Source organism: Pygocentrus nattereri, chromosome 30 (genome assembly GCF_015220715.1).
Source record: "Pygocentrus nattereri isolate fPygNat1 chromosome 30, fPygNat1.pri, whole genome shotgun sequence".
Taxonomy (NCBI): Eukaryota; Metazoa; Chordata; class Actinopteri; order Characiformes; family Serrasalmidae; genus Pygocentrus; species Pygocentrus nattereri.
In genome coordinates this window covers 19,193,827-19,208,471 of record NC_051240.1, presented here as the reverse complement: position 1 = coordinate 19,208,471, position 14,645 = coordinate 19,193,827, and the positions used below count along the sequence as shown (strand labels likewise).

General features: G+C 41.6%; 1 protein-coding gene across 5 annotated transcripts in view; it reads right to left on the bottom strand.

Moving 5' to 3' along the window:
* dock9b (dedicator of cytokinesis 9b) overlaps positions 1 to 14,645 on the bottom strand; it is a 143,160-nt gene extending 128,515 nt beyond the window's left edge. For 4 of the 5 annotated variants that reach the window (XM_037536553.1, XM_037536552.1, XM_037536556.1 and 1 more), the window contains exon 1: positions 14,092 to 14,644. In XM_037536553.1, coding sequence (XP_037392450.1) covers positions 14,092 to 14,208 — 117 coding nt within the window. In that variant the 5' untranslated portion in view covers positions 14,209 to 14,644. Of the gene's footprint in view, positions 1 to 14,091 lie in introns of all 5 variants that reach the window. The other variant, XM_037536544.1, reaches the window with a different exon arrangement.

Here is a 14,645-nt window from a genome sequence, read left to right as displayed (position 1 = left end):
AAAACATATCAGGCCAACAAGCACACACCATTCATGCTGAGCTCATTCATCACCCATGCAATGGCAAAAGGTGAAAAGTAAGGGCAATGTCAAAATCTTCCTTTAGTAAAGAGGGCATTTACAGCACTGTCCCAATCAGAGACCCTTTTGTTTATTTCATTTTCAGTGCCTGGAAAAAAGAAAACATACTTAACAGAAGCCAACACCAAGTATAACCTCAAATCTGTCCGTATTTAATTGATCCACTCTTTACTTTCGTCCACTTTACTGCAACTTTAACTCTTCCATTCTTCCCATTTTAAAACCAACCAGCTACAGCTGCGACCTCCCATCAAAACCTGCTCCCAAAACTGTGGCTTACATCATGTTACCTTTCAACTGGTGTGGAAGGACGTTTAGCTGTCGAAAGGCGTGACTCAGGACACAGAACGAGAAGAGAAAACTTGCACTAGAAAACAAAACTGGAAAGGTTTTATGTGATGAGTCTTCATTTGTATTGTATTGTACTGGGAATACTTGGACTATGAGAAGCAGAAAAACCGAACAACTTGTAAGACTGAACTTCGGAGGTGTGGAAAAAACATCCCTGCATATTTGAAAAACGGAAAGCAAGTCTCTTGAAAAGCACGTCTTACTAGACGCTGAGAATTTGATATTATATATTTTCCTGAAAAAATAAACTTGTTTTGACTGGAAATTAAATAAACGAAGTAGTGGTCTCAGCACATTATGGGTGGGTGTCACGATTGGCTCCTCCCACTCCTCCATGTGCCCTTTCTGGTCATCTACGTGCCCATTTGTTTTGATCTTCCACGTGCTTTTGTCTTTCCGTCTAGTCCTGACCCTTGTTCTGTGACTCCGCCTGTTTCATTCCACCTGTTTTCCACCTGCCCCTCGTCATCCTTGTGATTATTTAAGCCCTGTGTTTGCCCCTAGTTTTCGCTGTTCTTTGGAAGTTTGATTGTGTCTGATGTGTTGGATGTATTGTATTGTATTCTCATGGTGTTTGGTTCGTATTTGAGGTTTTGTCATGTCTGTCCTTCCCGCTCTCCGTATCGGCTGTTTGAACCTGGACTGTTTTGATCATGACCCTGGATTTGCCCTTAATAATTATCTCCGCATATGTGTCCGCCTCCTCGCTCCCCAACGTTACAGTGGGCAACATGACGATGTTTTTGTGATATTGTCAGTATGAAAACACTGACTAGCTGTATTTTTCATTACAAAAGAGTAGAATTATTCTTGTTTAGTTGGATTAAGTGCAGGGCAGTGAACCAAATCATTGTTTTCTTTATAGTAATACAGGTTCTATTGAGTCCCAATTTATTAAATCTCAGAAAATAGAAATATATGCATATCATATATCATGAAAATGTCTTGAAATATCATGATATAATATTTTTGCGTATCACCCACCCCCACTGCACAGTATTTAACAGGGACAAATACAAATAAAGACGAAGGCAAAACAGTCCAAATGCACCGTTTAACACTAACCAATACGTTCTCTGAATTAAACAGACACACTATATTATCTCAGACTAAATTTGAAGTTCCACAGTAAAGCACACCAGGGCAAACGTTATCTAATAAACCGTCACTGGGCTCCACAGATTACAGTCCAACTCTGCATGCTCAATAGAATGCACCACTGGATACGAACCCCTGCAGTGCAGCTCCCCACTTAGCCCTAAGTCAGTGAGACTTATATAACAGACTGCCTACTAAGCACTAGACTACTCTTTCAGACTGCTGACTGCGAAGCACTGAAGGACAAAGCTACAGCCTGGCCTACAACACAAAGTCTCAAAGATGCTCCTTTAACTTCAGTGTGAGTGGCTGCAGTCATTCTCAACACTATCCACCAAATGCAAAGAAAGCAAAACATCCCTACTAGTGGTGCTACCATTAACATCAAGACTGCTCCTGATCTGGAGTTTCCAAAGCCAGGTTTTGCTTCGACACATGGGCTAATGGTGTCACGAACATTTAATATGTGGTGCACTGTGAATGTGGGCCGGCATGGTCGTGCAGTGGGTAGCGCTGCTGCCTCACAGCAAGAGGGGCCTGGCTTCGACTCTGCGTGTCTGCATGTTCGCTCTGTGTCTGTGTGGGTTTCCTCTGGGTGCTCTGATTTCGTATCACACTCCAAAGACATGCAGTCATGTGAACTGGAGATGCTGAATTGGCACTAGGTGTGTGAATTGGTGTGTCTGCCCTGTGAGGGACTGGTGAGAAGGTCCAGGGTGTTTCCTGCCTTCTGCCCAATGAGTGCTGGGATAAGCTCCAGCATCTGTGCGTGCAATGTGAATGTGTTAAATTCATAAATTAACTGTGTGTTGAATTATACAGCAGGCCTGCCACAACTATTGCATAAACACAGTTATTTAATCTGACGTTAGTCATTTTCCACGGTTGATATCTTTTACGATTATACATATATATCACAGACCGTCAACTGGGTGTGTTTTCATCCATTGGGTTGAGGCAACTATATGTAGATAAGTAGATTTATACCCAGAACACTTTATTAAGGCACATGTTATCAGTACTATTGTATTCAGGAGCAGGTGCAAGGAATTCAGACCGGTATGAACTGAATCCAATATGTGATGACCAGTATATGATGTGCTTTGAACTGTGCCTCAAATACAGGAACCAAACAGATCTGGGTGTCTTGCTCATTCCTACCAACACTAATCCTAGTTTAGCAACTAGTAGTCACTCAGAGTCCAAAGCCCCTGCAAACTGGTTGATGTGGAACTCGTGAAGTAATAAAGCACATATGTAAAATGTCAGACGGGCAAGCGGCGTTATGGTGACATTACTAAGTATTATGTAAGAACAACTGCTGGACACATATAGCGTCAGCCTTAGGGGAATTCAAACGATCATACTTCAATACTGCTGACATTTCCATAGGACGCCCTTGAAAGTGGAGGCAAAGAGACGAACAGACACTGGGAGTTACACAGTATCCACTGGCGTGACTCAGCTGACTAATGTTTTGTATGTGAGTGCTTAATGTGAGGAAACCATCATCACTAAAGAAAAAAACACCAATGCTCTAAAAGCTGGGGGATTGACTGCCGACACATTTCCCTCCTGAGTGTCCGGAATATATATCATCATCACCGTGTCAAAAAGTTTACTCATTCTTCTGTTGTTAAAACTTAATGTTATGTGAATATTTCAAAACGGTAGGCTGGAAAAACGGGTTTAAGGTTACCTGCAATCAAAGAATTTAAGAAAAAAGAAAAAAAATCATTATTTTTCTTTGTCTCTAAAGTTTCATAGATACAAGTATCGAAGCACTTTCTCGCTTTTCAACACTCAGACCTGATGCTTAAGTATTGGCCGATACTGAGTAGTAATAATAATGATAAATCTAACCTAACTGGCTTCTAAGTCCTGCTATTTACACAATTTCACTTTTTAAAAGTTTATCATGGGTAAAGTTCTGTGACATTTATGAATAAACTTTGAAGATGCTTAAGACATTTATTTTAGTTTATTAACTATATACAGTGTGGTTCAAAAAGATTAATCCGATTTCATATCGTCATATATTTACCACGGACCTAGGAACCAATCACATCCCAGTTGAAAGAGGGGGTCATAGAGTTTCTGACTGTCAGTGGAAGATCAGCTCCCTTCAGTCTGAGAGGAGATAAGACCCCTGATCTGAAAGCGTTCAGCGCGATTCAGACTGAATCCATCATAACTGTGCATAACTGACCTCAGCAGTGAGTTTATCACAATATACATTAGAATAAAGTCGTATTCATAATTCAAATAAACAGAAAAACTATAAAAAGCAACAAGAATTTCTTGGGTCCATATTTTTCCTGGACACCTTCACAGCCGCCTGTGGATGTTTACATCTTTAGTAGCATATTTTTAAGCATTAATATCAGAAGGCATTAACTCGTGCTTAGCGTTAAAGAGTTATGACATTTGCATGGCAGGGCAGCTACAACAGGCAGTATGTGACAAACATGCAGAGATGTACGCAACAGGAAACTGGCCAAGGCCACAAACTGAAGTAGGTCTGCGCTTCACCGTTAGAACATGAGGTTTTCACATCCATATATGGTAAAGCATATGTCCATTGCACCCACTAAACAGGAACACGTACACATTTAGGTTCAGCTTATACGCACACACACACATTCAGCTTCAGGGTATAAAAGGAGTCAGAACACATTGGGAGGTCAGAGCATGTTCTCTGTTTGTAACCAGAATTCTGTAATAAAACTTTGTTTCACTTCAGTCTGATCTACTCGTCTCATTTTTTTTTGCATCAACGAACATGCAGGACTGGTTTCGTCCACACGCCACAGAGACTCGTTAATATCATCAATTACATCATGAGCTCAATTTACTGAGCACTGATTGGTCAAACCAGGAGCTGCTTTTTAACTACATATAATACTGGACTTCCTCGAGGAGACGCTTGGAAATGGGTAAACAAACACACTGACGTCCAGAAAATCACTGTTTTGTATATATACAAAATATATATATATATATATATATATATATATATATATATATATATATATAAATACAAATATAATACAAAAAATATATATATAAAATATATATATAAACACACACACACACACACACTCACACACACACACTCACGCACACACACTCACACACACACACTCACCGGCCACTTTATTAGGTACACCGGTTGTTCAATTGCTTGTTAACACAAATAGCTAATCAGCCAATCACATGGCTGCAACTCATATTAATTAATATTCTATACATTTCTTTATTCAAATATTAACACTTTTCTCAACAAATAAACACAAACTACACAAATAAATAGCTTTTGAAAATGTGTCTTGGGTGCCTAAGACTTTCGCACAGTACTGAGTAACTTTGTACATGAAAAATAGTGGATATTGGACCGTGGCCCACAATTGCCATATCGGTGCATCCCGAACACTCAGACACTTTCTGCTGGTTTTCCTTCAATCTGTTACCCATCTGAACATATTATATATGTTTGTGATGAAATCCATTAAATATTAACTGCTTTCATTTCTACTAATCTAATCTTAATATACCAAGTTGTGTATGTTCATATTCACTAGAAATGTCTGCATAGATTCTCTCATAGGTCTCCACAGCGAGCCCATGAGCAAAGGCCCGGGTAACCAATCACCCCATCAGAGTGTCATCTTACAGACTGTCTGGACAAGTTCTCAGCTCAGCAGAGTGGGCCAAATTTTTACAGGCCCCTGCTGTACCCTCTGACCTTTAACATACACCAGTGTCTAACAGCACATTTCTGTGTTTCTGTGTGTTTTTCTGAGTCTGTGTCTGTGAATGGGCGGAGGAGAGAGAGCGAAAACAGAGAAGTAACACCAAAAGTGGAATCTCATCTTTCCACATCCATATTAAGAGTGTCAGGATGGACGTCAGACAAAGTTCCACAATAAAACAGAACGCTGATAGATTTTCCAGTAGCTGGGTGAAGAGATTTCACAGCCATCCCAAAGTCTCTCTTAAAGGCACAGGTTTCCACCATCTCACCAGAAAACAGCAGGTAATCAAGAAATCAGCCCATTAGCTACTTAAACAGTTTAGCTGAATTTCGGGCTGAAGGTCATCCAGATATTACTCCTCCTAAGTGAAGGTGGAAAATTCATTCTTCCCACTGAAGTGTCTGGTGGAAAGACATTTTCCAGAGCTTAGCTGTGAAGTTGTTAATGGAGTAAATGGCTGAAGCATAAGATTATGGGAACTCATGGAAACAACCCACCAGTTCCATGACAACATCCCTCACTGCTACTTAAAAGGATGGTGACACTTTTTCGTGCTTAACAAATAAAAGAATTTAAAAATTCTTTAAGGCTTGTACTTCAAAGGGCTCACCAGTGGTTAACAAAAGACAGAAAACAAAGAACTGGAAATCTTAATATGCAAAGCATGTGCTTTTCCAGTACCCCCTGGGCATGTGGGCAAAAAATGTGACCTACTTTATGAGATTATGCCTTACTTCCAAACCTTCACACATCTCCTCCAGCCATCATTGACAGTTTAATCTGGCTGCTTATAGCTTAATATAGCACAAGGCTGCTCATTTGCCAACATGGACACCAGTCCAAGTGTCCAGTTCAAGTCCAGTCACACCCACTGCACACGGTGCATCAATATGACTGCTGTCCAATTACAGTTGCCTGGTTGGAGCAGGAGGGTGTGCTACGAGCTAACGAAGACTGATGCGGTCTCATTTGGACGTTGTTATTGCCTGCTTCCGCTGTAATTTCGTTAGACCAGCTCACTGCAGAACACAGCTGAAAGCTGCTGATAAACAAGGATAAAAGGGTATTCATTTTTATACTTGTTTTATACGTATACTTGGTACTTATAATTGATTATACTGGTAATCGCATAATCTACCAAATATTTTGACATTTAATGGAGTAATCGTTCCTTAAAAATGGACATCACTGAACAATAACACACCATGCAGACCCTTTCAAATGTTTTAAGAAAACACTATATGGCCAAAAGTATACGGACACCTGACCACCGTACTTATATAAGCTTTGCTGGACATCCTGTTCCAAATTATTATTCATTAACACGGAGTTTGCAGCTATAATAGCCTCCACTCTTCTGGGAAGACTTTGCCCAAGATTTTGGGTTTTGTCTATGGCAATTTGTGACATTCAGTCAAATAAGCATTTGTAACATCAGGCACTCATGTTGGGCGAGGTCAGGGCTCTGCACAGGCCATTGGAGTCCCTCCCTCACCAAACTCATCATACGTCTTTAAGGAACTAATTTTCATGCTGGAACAGAAAAGGCCCTTCCCCAGGCTGTTGCTCCAAATTTGGAAGCATATAGTTGTACACAATGTCTTTGTATGCCGTAGCATTCACATCACCTTTCACTGGAACTAAGGGGCCTAAGCCAACCCCTGAAAAACAGCCCCAGCTCATTATCCCTCCTCAACCAAACTTTACTCCACCAACCCCGAATTCATCCACCAGACATCCAGACAGTGAAGCGTGATTCATCACTCCAGAGAACACATTCAGTGGTGGCATGTTTTACACCACTCCAGTCAACACTTGGCATTGTGCTAGTGATTGTAGGCTTGTGTGCAGCTACTCAGCCATGTAAATACATTTCATGAGGCTCCTGATGCACAGTTCTTGTACTGATGATGCTTCCAGAGATAGTTTGGAACTCTGTAGTGAGTGATGCACCAGAGAATAAGTGATTTTCACACACTATGTGCTTCAGCAGTCCTCAAACCCCGCTGTGTGAGTGATCTATTACTTTGTAGCTGTGCTGCTGTTGCTCCCAGATGCCTCTACTTCACAACAGTAGCACTTACAGATGACTGGAGCACATCTAGCACAGCAGAAATGTCAAAATCTGACTGCTGCAAAGGTGCAATCCCTTGACAGAACCAGGTTTAAAGTCACTGAGCTCTTAAGCTATTCTACTGCTAGTGTTTGCCAATGGAGATTGCATGGCTATGTGCTTGGTTATACCTGTTAGCACTGGTTGTGGCTGAAATGCTTGAACTCAGTTAGGAGGGGTGTTCACGTACTCTTTGCCTTGCAGCGTGCATTATTGAAAATAGGTAAATTGACCTTCTTTAAAAACTATTAAAAACTACATATAAATGTGTATGTGCATCATGCTGTTTCTTATTGTAAGAGAGCGCATTAGGAGCATTTAAAACGTGCATTGTCATCATGCAAATCATGAAAACTGCTAACTGGTGGTTGGTTAGTGTGGTGGTTAACACCTCTGCCTTCTACACTGTGGACTGGGGTTCAATCCCTGACCAGGGCAGCACCCTACACTATACCAATAAGAGTCCTTGGGCAAGACTCCTAACACCACCTTGGCCTCCCTGTGTAAAATGATCAAACTGTAAGTCGCTCTGGATAAGAGCGTCAGCCAAATGCCATAAATGTAAACTAATCATGGCCAATTCACGAAGATAAAGAAGGTGAATTTTTAATGATTTGTTTTCCAATCGAGAGCAACCATAACAGTTACATAACACACAGAGCAACCATCTGTTCTTAATTCAAGCACACCAAGCTCTTCAAACTCAGGATTACTCAGACAATCTTATGAAAGGTCAAACGATTCAGTTCATTACAATGAATTACTGAAACGCCATTAGACATTCAAGCTCCTCTGTTCTACAAAATATCGCTATACAGTTGCATAGAGATCAGTTGATCCTCTGAGGACTCGCAGAGCACCTCCAATGTCCTTTATCCGGTCCACAGGACAAAGCAGGTTTAAAAATAGAGCAGACACCCAAGCTGTCCTCATCCATAATGAATGGATTCAGATATCTAATCAGCAGGTATCTCCTGCTCCCCTACAACTACTGTATTCACACTGCAAAAAGCTAATGAGGGTAAGGCATCGTACTGCTAAAGTCCTTACGGTCCTTCATTACATCAGCAAAGAAGCTTCATCGCTTCAGACATGGGTCAGACGCAGAAGAGTGGTACTGTATACTGTGACTGAGCACACCATCTTCGCAATGTGGAATTCATAAGGTCTAAGTTTAGGCTTTCCACTGTGTATATCTGGAGCGCTCACACCTTTGGTCTTGGGGCCAAAGTGCAACGTTTGTGATGGGCTGATGGCCAAAAAGACAAAACAGTAACACAAATAAAGAAGGTAGGTAGGTTTCAAATCAGGTTATTTATTTATTTTTAATAACATTAGACTACGTTTGTTACTAAAATACTTTCAAAATACTATTTCAAAATGAAGATTTGAATTTAATAATTAAATATAGTATAAAAATATACTTGTCCTCTTATTAGGTGAGGAGGTGCTGGTGACTTTCCGGCAGGCTCAATCAAACGACTTCCCAACCAACTTTGGTTCCACTTTGGGAAGCACGGGTCTTTACAGTGCTGTAAAAAATGTGATTAGAAAAATATGCTTTTTTATATTTTTATTGAAAAGCTGCCTATTAAAACTCTAAAATGAGACCATAACTATGTTGTGCGTTGTCTTTTTGGACTTTTTATGCCAACGATCTCTGATTAAAGTAAATGAATATCTGATGAAACTGTCATGACATGAAGTTAAATACTGTCCATTAGGCTGAGAGTGAGAAATAAGCAGGGTAATCTCAGTTCTGACGATAATCTTGGTATTTTACTGCCCCTGCGATAGTAACGCTGGGAGTAACAGCTTTGACATGCTCTTGAATTTCCTTACTGTCAGTGAGTTCTCATGGAGGTATCAAGTGTCTGACAGCATGCGCACGTGTGGGCTCACAGTTAAAGTGCAGCCTGGCTGGTCTTCAGCCTTGGATACCAGCACTCCATCCGGGGAGTTCACTGAAAAAAGCACCAGGTTCTTTGATATATGCAGTAGGATAAACACTGAGACAGGTGAACAGACAACACACACACAAACACACGACAATTAATAGAGGGGGACAACTGTGCATGTGTGTATAAACTTCCTGACCAGTAGAAAGTCTCAACAGCAGCACCGCCGTTGGGTATTAAAGGCTGTTAATTGAACTGCAACACATGCACATCACATTGATTTCATTCACCACACATTCAAGTCCCTGCTGTCAGGACAGCCACAGGCCTGCACACCACTGCTCGACCAAGGAAACAAGCACCAACGACTGCTATGTCTAGTCTCCGCCTCTACATGGACACGGGAGGATGTTTTGAGTTGAGGGGTCTGATTTTAAGCAGCATATAAAGGATGACACTGAGATCATGCTAGAATGTCATCATAACGTGCAATAGTAATGTGCTGCAACTGACACATAACCATTTATATCACAGCATAATTAAGATGACGGGTAGTTTCAGTATCACAATTTATTTTATTTACAAATAAAACCATTTTGGGTGCCTAAGTTAACCTTTTTTGTTGATTAACAATGGCGTACTATTCTGGATGTCCCTTCACTTTTAACAAGAACCATATTTAACGACTAAAAAATATATTTTACAAAACAAAAAAATAATAATTTTACTGGGTGGAAAAATAAATGCAGGAATTAACATATAGACAGATGTTAGTACTGCTTTCGAGTGTAAAGCAGATTCTCTGAGCCTGGCAAAACCGGTGATCAATGCTGTTTTATATCCGAAAGTCAACTGTCTCATATGTGTATCTCTCACACTCAAGTTCGAATCTAAAACACTGCTGGTATTCAGTAAATATTACAAGCCGTTTACACTAGGCCAAAGGCAGAGACCGCAGCACTGCCTGAGGCAGCTGGCTGAGCGAGGAACGCCATGAGCGGTGCATATGCTAGTCTCCTTGCTAATGGCTAACAGCTAACCCCAAGAGACTGGCTTTTCCTTTCACTCTCTTTCCCCTGTATCAAGTCCTTAACTCATTACAATCTGATGTCTGTTCCTTTGACAATAAACTGGACTAACTTACCTCCGGCTGCAACTCACTACACAAGAGGTGAGGGAATCAGTGTGTTTTGCACGTATTATTATTGGTCTTTATTTGTGTACCAGTGGGATGGTAATGACAAAACTAACACCTTAAGAAGGATCTGAACCGGAATACTGGATGAACCAGTTTATCGCCCACTTATACCCTATTCACTCTGCCGTTTTCTGGGCGACCTATATGCAAATAAGCTGAGAGGCAACCAATCAAAATGTTTATATGTGGAGTGGAAAACTTGAGTCAATACTTGAAGTGGGATGGTAATTTTTTTAATGTTTACTGTATTGGATTGTTTTGCCGCACCATAACAGCCTGCAACTCTGTATACACTTTTACTGGCTTGGGTTTTAGCAAAACATCCCCAAAGCGGTCAGCGTTTGATGAGGGAAGTGATCTAAGCTTGCTGTAATGAAAACGTAGTTATTCTAAACAGCACGTCTGCTGCAGGTTTTGAAAACGTACATAACACATAAAATTAAAATCCAGTGAAAACAGGCACACACGAGCCCTAATTATGCTCATTATTATTCTTTAATTATATCATTTTTAGTAGTGGGTAAACTGATCTGGGGGTGCTGCAGCCCCCTCAGCACCCCCCACTTTCTGCGTCACTTTCAGGGCAACTTTGGGCATGACGGGATCTGATATAAATGTGCGTTACTATGATCTGAGACTATGTGCATGCAATTAAAATCTGTGCCCGCTGAATATGGACTACGTCTGTTTCTGCCCTGAATGCACAAACAGATGAGCAGAGCAGGGAAATCACATGCCCATAAACAAAGTACACCAAGGTTTGACCAATATATCTGGGTCATTAACAATGATGAAAGAAACATACACATTCTGTCATCGTGACTGTCCATTCTCCTGCATGGTTTATTGGTCAGACCAAGAAGACAAAGTTGAAAGGCCAGAAAAAAGAGTTGCATTTCCATTTCTTGGCACTGAGAAGCTCTAATAGAGAAAACTAATAGACTGGACTGATGCTGATGTGATTACGTTGTTCAGGAAAACAAGGACATTAACAGGGAGTTTGTTCTTTCTTTGTCACTGTACCAGCCTCTCCTGTGGGAAGACTTTACACTGATGTTGGAACACTGCTGTGAGGATTTGATTGCATTCAGTCATGAGAGCATCAGTGATACTGATGTTGGATGATTAGTTAGACAGCACTCCAACTTATCTCATGGTTACTGGATGGTGTTGCATCCGTTACAGAGAACACAGTGGATTTATACTTTTGGTGTATGGATACTTTTGGACATAAATGACCTTCTTAAATGCAGGCTACCAAAAATGCTCACATATGGGACACTAAGCTAAAGTTAAATGCCATCAAAATGGCGAGTTTACATTCTAAACCTTGGCTTCCAGGTAACCACTGTGAAATTAGTTCAACAGCTTATGTGCACAGATCTGGTACTGACTGACCACTGACCTGGTTAAAAGCACCACAGCACACAGGTCAGCGCACAGCGGAGGGGAAACGCATGGTTTGGCTTCAGTCTGAGTTTCAGTTCACATTGACAAGTTACCAGAGTTCTTCACAAGAGTGACATATCAAATGAAGGCACTACACTACTGTCACTAATGGCAGCAGAGTAAAGCCACTGAGGGAGCTTTACCGTAAACTCATCCAATTTATGATCGAGAAATTCCTTGACCACAAGGCACAATTCCAGAATGACCCAATAACACCAGCGCAAGCCTAGCTTCAGCCTTTTTTGGGTTCACAACAGTGCTACTACCACTCTGAATGGAATTTCCCGTTATTTTACTGGCAGGTAATCAGCGAACAGACACCCTAATGATCTAAATTTCCACTTCTCCATTTCCAGATCTCTGAGATGAAGTAATGCAATCTTCAATCTCCAGGAGAGGCGGTGGATTCGGCATAATGGCATAATTACTTCACCAGAGGGTCTTTATGGTCCAAATGCATTTTCCACATTCACCTGATTCCAGCACACACAAACTAAGCTTCAGTGACAAATTCGGATGGTCCAGCTTCTGCCAAAAGTCTGCAGTTCTGTGAAGTATGACTAGGTAAATGATGAAGAAGTAAATAGAGTCACACTAACAGACTACAAAGGTTGTGATGATCTGGCATTTTAATCCATTTAAGATCCTTTGCCATATTTCTGTAATACAGCCCAATAGAAATGGCTTTAACTGGATTTAGTGCTACACAGTACACCAAACACCGAATAAAAATCATTTCATTGACGGTTTTTACAGTATTTTTAAAATGTAGCACTATGTAAATGGACTAAATGTAGCACTGGGCCTTTTCTTCAGCTCCAACTTGATCAGATATCTAAAAAAATAAATATTGTGACATATCAGGGGGCAGTCAGGGGCTGGAGGTCAGGGAGCCAGCCCTGTGGCCGGAAGGTCGTCAGCTCGATCCCCTGAACCCACAGCATGTGACTGAAGCGTCCTCGAGCAAGACACCTAACCCCCATCTGCTCCCACGGACGATGCGGATAGGGCTACCCACCGCTCCGGGCAAGTGTGCTCACTGCCCCCTAGTGTCTGTGCATTCACTAGTGTGTATGTGGTGTTTCACTGCATGGACGGGTTAGATGCAGAGGTGAAATTTCCTTGTTTTGGGATTAATAAGAGTCTCTTATTTGTGTCTCGTGAAAATTAAAAAAAGTATTGCAATATTAAATATTAAATATTAAACAAGACGTTCATTGTACAGTGTAACTGCCTGTTTCTGCTGTGCAAGTGACGATAAAACTCTTGAAGGAATCTTTAATCTGTTAGATTTTTTCCATATCATCCACTTCTAAGAGCCCTGGTCCTGTTCCAACTAAAGCCGGCTATCAAAATAAACAGCATGAAAGTAGCATCATGATATAATTTGGCCATTTCATCCACTGGGTGGACTTGGGAGTTTGAGTTCATTGAATATTAAGAAACGCATATTAAGATTAAAAAAGTCCAAATTCAAAGTCAAGCCAGTAAGTTTTTTTTTTTTTAAATTTAAAATTACATTTAAGCTGCCTGTTTTTTTACGGTGTGTGTATCACTGTGGCACTTTTGTTCTTTGTATTAAAGCAGCTGTTCTTCGTAAAATTATATATATATATATATATATATATATATATATATAGATAGATAGATAGATAGATAATCACTCTAATATAATATATATATATATATATATATATATATATATATATATATATATATATAAGTATATATAGGATTGTATATATGTTTTACTTTACTCTCTTTCTGTAGAGTGATTATCTGAGCCTCACCACAAGCATTTCAATGCATAAATGTCCTGACATGTTGTGCAAATGACAAATAAACTTGAACCTTGAAGTCCTGCAGGTTATTTCCTGTCTGTGCCGTCCTGCCTGCAGGTGTCTACACTCGATCAGACCCAGAAAAGCTGACAGAAAAAGTCCATTTCACTTCACAGCAGAGAGAAAAATCGACCTTAAACACGTTAAAACGCCTAAAACACGACCACTGTTTAACACCTGACTCTGTGCCTCGAGCCAGATGCCCTCATTTCTAGCCCGCTTTCCACTGAGCTCCCAAACACGGGTCGCCCTACATTTGAGTCACAGGTCCGGTCAAAACACAGCGGGCAGGTATGAGCGCACTCACCACGAGCACCGAGGTCCTCACCACCTCGGAGACGCTCTGCCGGAGCTCCGCGGCGGTGCCCGGTTTGCTCAGCCCGCGCGTGAACTTCCTCGTCTCGTGCTGAGCTGCCGAAGCCATCGCCGCGCACGAGCGAAATGAGAGTGAACTCTAGGCGCGCATTCTGACCGCACCGAGACTCAGAGGGTCCCCGGAACTGTCCTTCACCGCCGGCCGCGACCACGCATCCCAGCTCCAGCAGCGGGAAGTGCAGGCGCGCGGCTCCCTCGCTGTAAACGTCACCTCAGCGTCCGCGGTTTGTTTTCGCCGCGCTAAACGACCCAGTTACTGCACCACGCCGTCACCTCTTCCCCGGAGATCCCCCCTCTCTCTCCCTCCCTCTCACTCCTCCGTGCCAGCCTCGGCTCGAAGCGACTCCCGGGAAAACAGCTACACCTTCCCGGTCTGAACATCCCTGTCTCCTCGCGCTGCCCTCAGCTCTGCGCCTCAGAGCGCGCTCCGCAGTGCTCGCGGTGGAACTTCGGACTAGATGTTGATTCAGGGTTAAATGGCAGTGC